This window comes from Malurus melanocephalus, unplaced genomic scaffold (genome assembly GCF_030028575.1).
Source record: "Malurus melanocephalus ecotype Western Australia unplaced genomic scaffold, MMel_1.1 scaffold_12, whole genome shotgun sequence".
Lineage (NCBI taxonomy): Eukaryota > Metazoa > Chordata > Aves > Passeriformes > Maluridae > Malurus > Malurus melanocephalus.
In genome coordinates this window covers 3,270,204-3,280,893 of record NW_026623244.1, presented here as the reverse complement: position 1 = coordinate 3,280,893, position 10,690 = coordinate 3,270,204, and the positions used below count along the sequence as shown (strand labels likewise).

The following is a 10,690-nucleotide window of genomic DNA, read 5'->3' as shown; positions in this document are numbered from 1 at the left end:
CCCCTTTTCCCTAACCGGGATCGTCGTCRCTACCTTACCGTCTCTGTCGTTCCTGCAGCCGGCGACCATCTCGGGCCGTGCTGACCGGTCCCCGCWCTCCGGCCCCCGTCCCGCGCTCCCCGGGGTCTCCGTCTCCCGAATCCGTCCCGGTTTTGCGTGGCGCGGGAGCTCCCGCMGCCGAAAACGTCCGCCGGAGCCGGCGCAAAGTGAAAGCTCGGTGTTGGCGGGGCTGCGGCAGGGCCCTGAGCCGAGGGGGTTAAACCAGGAGCCTCCCCTTACCTTCAAAAAGTTAAAAATGTCTGGAGCCTGCATCTCTTAAAGGGGCGGTGCTGGCTGCAAGGAGTCTTGGCACCGGCTGCGAGAAAGGCTGGTCAGGGGCGTGAGTTCCCCTCCACCAACACCAAAACATTGCAAAAAAAGGCAGAGCGCCCCACACTTTAGATAAGGACAATTAGCCACCAGCGAGCCCCTGCAGACAGCGAGTTAATTAGGGGTTTCCTGCTCTCCGGCATGCCCTGTCCCAGCTCCTGCCCCCCAGGGCTCTTAGCCCTGATGGCACCTGGGCTGGCCCTCATGGCCACCTTCTCGCTGCCCTCCCAGGCTGGGGACAGGAGGGCACTGCCGGTGGAGAAACCTCCAGGTGTGAAGGGAAGAACTCTCATTCTCCTTGATGTCAACACCAAGAGCCCTGTCAGGATAATCAGTGAGAATTTCCTCTCCCTGCAGCTGGACCCCTCCATCATTCATGATGGCTGGCTCGATTTCTTAAGGTAAGGCAGGAGTCCCCCGGCGCCCTCTCCACGCCGCCCGCGGGGCGCCCCGGCGGCCCCGCCGCCCAGCCCTGCCCGGCTCCGCGCTGCTGGCGGCGCTTGTTGTGACGGAGGGAGCGAGGCCATGGTTTCCATTAAGATGCACATGTTTGCAATGGAGAAAGCATTTCGGAGACTTATCAGTTATGACTGCAAAAATGTCGTGCTCCCCTCGCTCCAGCAACCGCTCCTCTGCAAAAAGCACAACACGGGGCCGAGGCTGCACAGGGGGGGAAAAAATCAAAATTGAACAAAAACTAGCAGCAGGAACGGGGCTGCCTGCCGAACCGAGCCGAGCCTTCCCCGGGTCCCGACGGGCAGAGAGCGGGTGTCGGTCAGGTCTTCTGAGCCCTCCGCTCCCCGGACTTGCAGCCCTGCGCGGGGGGCAGAGCCGGGCTGCAGCTGCGCTGGGCTCCACCGGCGCTGCGGAGCGGCCGCGGCCTGGAGGCGCTGGGACGGCCAGAAAGCCTTCTCCCTGCCGGGTAAGTCGGGGAGGGAAGCGGGGTCTCCTCCGCACRCCCGCTCCGAGGGTCCTTTCGTCAGCCGGGGAAGGAGCAGGGCGAGGATGCGGAAAGGCGCGAGCGAAGCGGAGCCGGGACGGTTCCCGCTTTTCTCCCCTCCCCGCTCCTCTCCCCTCCCCGGCGGCTCGGCCCGCGGCACGGTCCCGCGTGGCGCTGAGAGCCTCTGCCTCCTGGACGCCGCTGCACTTGTCCGGGGGCCGCCGGCGGGACGGGGGGAGCCGGGCCCGCGGGCCTCCGGGCCACCAGCGGCGGGCGGGGCGGCTCCTCGCTCCGGGGCCGCGCTGCTCGGCCGGCGCAGAGCCCCACAGCCGCTGGTACCGCTCGCACCGCCCCGGGCGGGGCAACGGCGGGTCCTCGAGCCCCGTGGTCCCCGGTCKCTGGCGGTACCGGGGAAGCGAGGGCCCGGCCCGCCGTTTCCTCAGCCCTCTCTCTCCTCTCCCCAGTTCCCGGCGGCTGGTGACCCTGGCGCGGGGCCTGGCCCCCGCCTTCCTGCGCTTCGCGGGCAAGAGGACGGACTTTCTGCAGTTCCACAACGTGAAGAACCCGGCCAAGAGCCGAGGCGGGCCCGGCCCCGATTACTACCTCAAGAACTACGARGACGGTGAGCCCCGGGGCCGGGGCGGGGGGCGGGCGCTGCAGCGGGGGCTGCGGGAGCCGGGCGGTCCCGCTCCGCCTGCCCCGCTCTCCCCGTGTCGCGCTCGGACACGCTGCCGCCGGGTACCGGGCAGGGGAGAATTTCCGTACGCTTTCTTTCCCGAGAGAGGGGAGCCGAGGAGCTCGGCGGAATTAGCCTCCCCCTCTCCTCCCTCCTCCCGCCCCCCCCACTGCCGGTGGATTCGGGGGGTGTCGGCCCCCGTGAACAAAAGACCAGCACTGGGGAGCAGGACTTTCCACATCCCCCGGCCGTGCTGCGTCCTCCGTCTCCCTTTGCCGCCGAGACCCGAGCGGGCAGCGCCGGCCGCAGAGCAGATTTTGCCGCGGCTGCAGGCGGGGGCCGGGCATTGGAGTCCCGGGATGCCTGTGCACGCCCCGTCCCGCGCTTCTCCCGCGGCGCTGGGAGCCCTGCCCTTCCCCACGGAGCTCGCCGTTGTGCGCGTTTCTGTGCCCGCCGCAGCCYCTCGGGCTCCCCGCTGCCCCTCCGGGCTTGGTGACGGTCGGTTCCCGCATGCTGGTGCCTGACCGGGGCTGCTCCCCGTCCGAACCGTTCGGCATCCGAGCTCTTTCCAAAGGCACCGCCTGGCTCCCGCCTCTCCGCTGCTCCCCTCTTCATCGTCTGCCCTTCTCCCATCGGACCTCGGTACACAAAGGGCTTTCACCTTTCRCGGCCCGTAATTCACACAAAGAAACTGCGTAGGAAAGTTAGGGCCACAGCTCCGTCCTAAGGCATTTCTTTTAAGAAGCAGAATACCATTTCCACATGCAAGAATCTATTGATTTTTTTTTTCCCTCTTGCTTACATTTTTTTTTTCAAAGATGCAAGCTTTTTTTCTTACTCAACGAATTACAAAAATTAGTTTAAGATTTTTCCATAAGTAATTTTGAAGGCCAATTAATGCCAGACAGATCCCACTGGGCAGGTCTGTGAAACAGAGGAAATTTTGCAGAGATCTAGTCAGCAGCACAATTCTGAATGGAAAAAGCAGATGCATTTGCCAGTTTTCTGATGGCTCTCACTCCCGCTGTTTCCCCATGTAACATCTGATCTCTCTGAGATGAATGTCCCTCTATTCCCACAYGCAGGCAGGTGGGTAAGTTTCTGTGCTCCATCTTTCACTTGGTCTCTTAGCTGGGGCAATCCCGACGTTATTCCTTGTTTTTCTTCTTGTAACAAGTCTCAGTCGAATAGTTTGTTGTAAGCTCTGCCTGCTGATGTACACCTCAGGAAAAAATGCTGACCAAACTTGCCACGGACACTTTGTACAGCAGAAATTAAGTGTCGTGCATAAAATTCTGGATGGCACTTATACAAAACATTTGTAAGAATAAATTTTCTCACTTTCAATATTTCAACAGCTTGCAGGAGAGAACTTACACTTACTTATTAAATGTCTTCACAACAGCTTTCATGTCAAGGAAGGACTGAAATATTTTGGCTTTTTTTTTTTTAGTTTTCCTCATAGCAATAAAATTGAAATGTAGCAGCCTTCAAAACGAAGCTTTTCATAGAAGTTGTAACCACAGGTCTTAACTTTTCATCACTTAAATATGGAACAGGACCATTGTGAATGTGGGTGAAGGAAGGAGAGGACACATGTGGTGTATATCAAGCACCGGTGTAAATCAGAAAGGTGTGGTAAAAGGGATTTCCTGCCTGGAAGCAAAGCTTTTGTATTTGTTCTTAAGATCTGTGTGCAAACCCCAGGGCAAGAGTTGCTAGTAACTCACATCCTTTTGTGCTGAGGCTGCATGAGGCACTTCACTAGAGGGATCCAATTCTCCAAAATAAAATACCGATGCCACCACAGCTCTCTGTCCTGCTGTACTGGGTAAGAGCAGCCATCTTCTGCATTTGGATCTTTGGTCCCATTTTTCTTCCATCATCTGGGGCTCGCACAGGACCTGCTTGGGATCAGGGCATGCAGTTTGTTCTTGCTGCTGAGAACTTGCAGCTCAACAGACAGCACAACAAACCGATGGCAATCAGCATCTGAGCATGGGGGAAGCCAGCAAGCAGCCTGCTAGGCTACCCTGCTTTCTCCTCAAGCTGTCTGGTGGGGTGGAGTTATTTTCCATATCCATGGGCTTTTATATGTCCAGTACCTATTTTCTGAAATTTCTTGTGGGGTGRGAGTGGGGAATCTGCTGGGGGGCTTGATTAGTTGATAAAGTCAGAAAATATTTAAAAGATAAATCAGTGAATTTTTAAGCCTTATGCATCACCCTGGTGATTTTTAGTGATGTGACAAGTGATTGTTTGGTTGTTTTCTGCTTTGAGTGCTTGGCTTTTTGCCTCTTCTGCCCGTGGGTGCACACAGAGTCCAGGTTCATGCCTGCAGAGTCTGGGCTCTCTTTRCAGCCCCCATGGGTGCTCCCATGCCTCGTGTTCCCATGTGGCCTGTGCACAGAGTGGGAGGGAAGGGCACATCTTGTGTTCCTCCGAGCTGCAGCAGCTCCCAGAGTGCAGGACTGAGAGATGAAGGGKTCCTGTGCCGTGCTCAGAGAGCTGCAGTTACAAGTGAGTGACTGTGAGTGGTGTTCACATCACAGCAGCTGCGCCCCAMTGCGCACTCACAGGCACTGCTGTGGCCCTCGCAGGCATTCASATGGGAGGCAGAGGCAGCAGCAGGACTGCTTTGCATCATCCTTCATGGATCCTGTGACCATACTTGCTAAAATTAGAAGGAATCTCCGTGCAGGGATCTTCATCCTGTAAACCCCCTCTGCCACMCTGTTTCTCTTCAGACAGGTATTCCTCACCGCTGCCTTTAATGGTCTTTTCTATCTCTGTGGTGCTCTGCTTTCCTATCAGACCTCCTCAGAGATTCCCCTGACTCTTTCCCCTCCACTTAAATTTGTATTTGATTGCTTTTCAAATGGTCCCAACTATGCACMCCTCCACCTTCTGAAAATTGCTTTTACCTAGGCCTGCCTTTGGGTTCACCAGCTCATCCTTTCTTACTTCCTTCTTCCACAGAGAGTGTCAGTTCTCCCTGGGGTAGTAGTAGTTGCTTTTGATTTGTATTTAAAATGTACTTAGTTTTCCTGAAATAAGGCATCTCCTTTAGGTTTCAGGGTAACTTTTTTCTTGTTCAGATTTTTCCTGGAGACTCAGACCTGGAAGTATTGTGTATTACCWGATGTGCATGACATCTTTCCTTTGCAAGCCTGAACAGCCTAACCCTAGTCTAGACTTAGTCATGTTTAGGCAGTGAAGGTCACAAAGTGCTCCGTGCTCTGTAGTGACCACCTGTGATACCCATGAAGAGAATGCATGTGGCAATTTGGYTCAGCACCATGTATAAAACTGGCACAGCAATTTCATCACCTGCTGGCAGATTCGTCAGTACCTGGCAGAGCGATTGTAAAGGGGATTGTAAAGTGGTGGATGGTCTTGGTGAGCCACAGGGTGTGCAGTCCCTGGTGATGGCAGAGTGGCTATAGGTACCCCCTTCATGTTTCTACCGATTAACTCATCTAACGTGTTATATTAACAGTCTACTTACATTGTACATCCACCCTATTTGGATGAGGCACTGGCCTGAGGTTGGTTAGAAACAGRAATCTGGTTTAATGTATGTCAAACTCTGTGGTACCAGGAGGTGGGGCTGTGCCAGAGACTTTTTGACATTTTATGATCAAGAGGTGTAACATTTTTAGCCTGAGAGACTTTTCCCTCCCTTAAATGGTGTTTCTCTGTATGCACCCTGCTGAGTTAGTTTTTCTTCCCCAGCTGTGCTCGGTGTTGCTCTTTGTTATCTGGAGATGTGTTTCTCTGCTGCCATAGGCACGTGTCTGATGCCAGGGCAGGTACCAAGATGTAAAGTTTCATGCTCAGTCGATGTAGCAGGCCTGCTTCTGTTGGGTTGCCTAACAAGCAGTCTGTTCAGCCTGTCCTGTCAACTGCCTCWCATGTGCCAAGGACCAGTCGGGTCTGAGGAATGGGACAACAAGGAACACTGGTCTCCAGAAAAGCAGGCTTGAGCAGCTCCTCTTTGGAGCAAAGGCWCAGGTAGTTGCTGGTACAAAACCTCTTCTGATGCTGAGTTTGTTAAAACCCGACTTGTATGCTGTCCCAGAGCTTGGTGTTGGAGTTTTATGTGTGGTGTGAAGTCCTCATCTGTTTTCAGCAAGAGATGGATCAGATGCTGTCTCAGTGCCTGAACCTAGAGCCCATTTTGGAAGCTCCTTGCTGATGCTCCAGTGTGAGTTTGGTGAGCTAATGTGGAGCCTTCTCATCTGCAGGGTGGTCCTCAGCTGCCTCTCTCCTCAAAACCACCCAGACCAGCTTTGGATGACCTGTGGTGGCACAGACATTGCTTATAGCTTCCCCCTGTGCATATGTGCTGTGAAGGAAAACTCCAGGGGAAAAAGAGAAGTTACTCTTAGCTGGAGCTCTTGAAAATGCACTGGTCCAAGTGCACAACTACTCACTCCTGTCCCTCGGGCTTTTGTAGCCTATTGGGACAGYGTGGCTGAGAGGAGACCAAAGGACACTTTGTGTGGCCGTGTGTGRGCCGTGGGAGGGAGAGGGGAAGGGGAGTAGGTTTGCATGCAGTATGTAGTRCATCAAAGAAGTTTCTGAGCTGAAGTGTGTATGGAAAACACATTTCAAAAATACTCTTTTAATTGCTGGTAAGATGCTTCCTTCTATTTTATCTCTTCCTTTTCTCTTTTTTTATTTTTTATTTTTTAAAGAGGATACCAGGCATCTGGAAAAAATGGCCAATTACAACMAAAAAAAAGTAAAAAGAYRAAGACTTGTTTCTTAAGCCTTCCAAATTAGTGAGGAGTTTTTGCTGTATAGTGTGGGAAGCTTCACATCACGCTGTGTAACACTGGCATTCTGCRCATTCTTTCAGTGTTGGATCTRTTCCTTTATGCATCCTCAGGTACCYGGCACTGCATCTAAACCTCCAAATTTGTGCAGCASTGGGAACATCTTTTCACCCTTGCTCAGTCTGTATTGCACAGGTGCCTTCTAGGATGCCATGCTGTTAGAACATGTGCCAGGGTATTGAGTGGAAAGGAACATAATAAACTGTTAAATGACCTGAGGATTCCTTTATTATGTGTGGGTGGTTACACAGGGGCTGGAGCTGACCTCAGCTAGGGCTGCTGATCCCACTCTTCTRCCCCTTCTGGCACGTTCCTGACCTCTTCTATGCCTGGAGCCTGATTTGTGGGGTTAGTTCAGGGATCTCAGCTGACCAAAACCTGACGGTGGAGAGGTGACTGCACTTCAGCCTTTCAGCTGCCAAACTGATTAATGCTGCGTGACCATGCAGAGCTGTAGAGGACAGTGCTGGCAAAGGAAAGCCTGCATTGAAGGCACATGGGACTGCAACAGTTTCAGTCTTGGTCAGATTAAATCCTTCAGATCTGTGTCCTGAAGGTGGGAGATCTYACCTGTTGGCTCTTTGCCATCATCAGGGTCCCCGTGTTTTCTTTCTCTGTGCACTGTTCTGCTGCTTCCCTTGTGTTGTCTCTGGCACATTTCTGATCCTCCGCTAAGCCAGCAGAAAATTAATTCAAGAAAAAGAAAAGTGACCGTTTTACTGTGAATTTAGTAAGCAGGATCATGAGGRTCATCATGGGGTATGAGGATACCTGAGCCAGAGCAAGGGAGGTTTGTTGCCATGTGTCTGGGAGTGTCCCTTTGGCTCTGCCAGCTCATAAAACTGCAGCAGATGTTTCCAAATACAGAACCATCCTGTTGTCCTGGTAAAAATGAGCAAACGAATTTTCCTTTATTCAAAGAGTCATCTTCTGTTTCTGGTCATCCAGGGCCCCTTTTCTGTCTGTTTTATGTCTCTTGACAGTTTAGACATCTGTCCTTTCAGAGCTTGAAGAGGAAACAGTTGTTTTTTTCACCCTCAGAGCATTTCAAACATAACCCCTTGGGGAGGGCTGTCACATTTCAGGCATAGCAAAAACTCAATCCCCAAAATGGGTAGATCCTCTGATGTCCTTTGGACTTCTGGGGTTTGCCAGASCTGGCTGGGGCTGCTCTGTGGCAGCCTCCTGCTCCCCAGTTCCCAAGGAACCACAACTGCAGGGAAGGAGCTACAACCTGCTCTGCTGGTATAAGGAGTCCCAGGGCTTAGTTGTTAGCTCAGAAATTTTTAAAAAAATAAAAATAAAACGACTGCAGAAATCTTGTTACACAAGATTGCTTGTTACTGCCTGGACACGAGATACTTCCAAAAATTGCCTGTTTATCTCCGCTTTTCCTTTTTAAATTAAAAGCTGTTCTGCTAGAGTCATGCATGGAAAGTGCTTTAATAACTGCAGGAAATGGTACAATCAAACAATTAGTTCCTGATTTGTTAGCTATTTGCTTGTTTATTGGTGAGATAAAAATATTTCTATGGTTATGTATTTAATTGTTTATAATAAGCACCCTAAATTCCCTAAAAAATGGCATATTTTTGTTAGTTTCACAGTTCTTTCTGTGCTACATCTACTTTGAATTAAAAGTAATTCATGCAAAGTTGTATGCACAAAGACATATGACTTTTTGTCCACAACTATCCGTTCTAAATTAGCTGTTGGCATTCAGGGAAAATGTTTTGGATTCATTATGGATTGGTCACTGAATATATTTAGGTAAGTAAAAAGTGAGTCTAATGTTAGGAATATTAGAAAATAATCAGAAAAACTCACTGAGAGCATTCTTATACTATATAAGCAAACTAGGTGCTGACATACTGACCAATGTAAAGAATACATATGTGAAGAGTAAGATGATGGAAGTGATCAAAGTCATAGTTTTCAGTCATAGAGATTTTTCATCTTGGAAAAAATGACAGAGATTATGACAAATGCTGTGAGCTCGGTGTCACGCAGGGAAGACAATTTGGGAATGATTATTTCCTTGTTTTCATGACACAAGAAATAGGGAGCATCCAGTGGAATTATTGCACATAAAACCAACAAATATGACTTTTTTTTTTTTAATATGGTGGGAAAAAACTTGTGGAACTCATTGTCAGGGAATTTTCCCCAGCTAAAATAAAGGAATTATACTAATGCGTCAAAAATCTGCCCATTTAAGACAGACACGATAAGGATGCATTTTGAGTCTTGAGAAATCTTCTGTTTTTCTAAATAAAAGTTGTGTTCCAAATTTCACAGTCACTGGGCATTTTATAATAATTTCAACAGAAAAGTCTATTTTTAAAAACATTTTAAAATGTGTTGATTTTTTAAGTAGGTATTTTACAAGTATGGCAATGTGCAAATCATAAGACTTTTGCCTGGTCCCTCATTAAACATCTATTTAACTTTGGTACTAACRTAATTTCCTAATATTCCATTGTCTTGAAAAAGTATTTAGGTTTCATTTGTATAAAATTGATTTTTTCCCCCCCTTTTGAATTCACTTTTCAAGACTGGAAATCTGAAGCACAGTCTCTTTAGGAGGATGGGTAAACTCATCTTGTTCTGGTGCCATGGCAGTGGTGACTGCTGTAGTGGTGATCGCTGTGGGCAGCACTCGCTTTCACACTCGGACAAAGAAAAATAAATTACTTCTCCTCTTTACCCTTCCTTCAAACATCCCTCTGACCATAACAACATTCCTCTGCTCTGTCCACATAAACCTGGGACTGTGCCTTCCTTCTCCCATCTTCCAGGTGATCAGCTGCAATAGTTTGTGCTGCTCTATGACTCCAGCAACTCCTGGAATGGAATTGCATGTGGGCAGATGGTGGCATGAGCCATGGGATGGTCGCTTGCACGCAGACCACACCAGCATTGTGTAAATTCTCAGCTAGAGAAGCTCGCTCTGTGTCAGGGAATCAGGGAACCCCACCCTGACCGTGGCTGGGAGCTGTCTCTGCGTGCTGTGTGCCATCCTCGAGGTCTCACAGCTTGGAACCTCTCTGTCCTGTGACTGATAGGGTGGGAAATCGTTACCGAAACCCTTTGGTGCAGGTGGCTCAAAGAAAGGGACAAGTAGAGCTCAACTAGTCTTGGAATGCCTGGGAAATAGCCTCGCTGCGTTTGTGCCACTCCCGAAGGTGTTTTCCAACTTCTTGTTCAGCGTTTCCTCGGTAGTTTCGGTGGTCTCCATGGGCGGCGTGCGCGGGCGGATATCCCGGGGCGGGACAGGGATGTGCGCGGGCACTYGGACACAGAGCAGGCTCCGCAAAGCAGCGCCCTCCGCCCCATCCCCGCAGCCCGGCGGGGCAGAGCTGCTGCGGGATCCCGGCTCTCAGCCGCTSCCGGCGGGGTGGCACGGGCGCGGGGCCCGAGGCTGCCCCAAGGCATCGCCGCTCGGTAGCGGTGCCCGGCGGCAGCCGCAGCTCACCTGGCCGCCACACGGGTGTGCTCCCGCCATTCCGCTCGCCGCTGCCGGGCCCGGCTCTGCTCTGCTCTGCCGCGGGACCCGCGCCCGTCTCCCGGAGCTCCGCGCCCGCCGGGTCCGGCCGAGCGGCCGGGGGGAGCTGATCTGAGCTGGCCAGGGGGAGCTGAGCTGAGCTGGCCAGGGGGAGCTGAGCTGAGCTGAGCTGGCCAGGGTACTGACCCTGCCCCGGGGCACGGCTCTGACTGCCGGCTGGGGAAACATTCGGCATCCTCTGCTCCGGGGGTCCCGCATCTGGAGCTCTTCTTTCGCGCTCCTGGCAGGAGCTGCTCGGTTCTGTGTTCTCCTGGGCAGTTTATCGCCTTTTTTTTTTTTTTTTTTTTTTTTTTTTTTTT

The 10,690-nt window shown here is 51.5% G+C and overlaps 1 protein-coding gene across 1 annotated transcript in view; it reads left to right on the top strand.

The window, feature by feature from the left end:
• Positions 1-429: 429 nt before the first annotated feature.
• Positions 430-10,690, top strand: part of HPSE2 (heparanase 2 (inactive)) — a 101,378-nt gene continuing 91,117 nt past the window's right edge. Inside the window, exons 1-2 of the mRNA XM_057380735.1 lie at positions 430-770; positions 1,774-1,931. Coding sequence (XP_057236718.1) covers positions 511-770; positions 1,774-1,931 — 418 coding nt within the window. The 5' untranslated portion in view covers positions 430-510. The remainder of the gene's footprint in view (positions 771-1,773; positions 1,932-10,690) is intronic.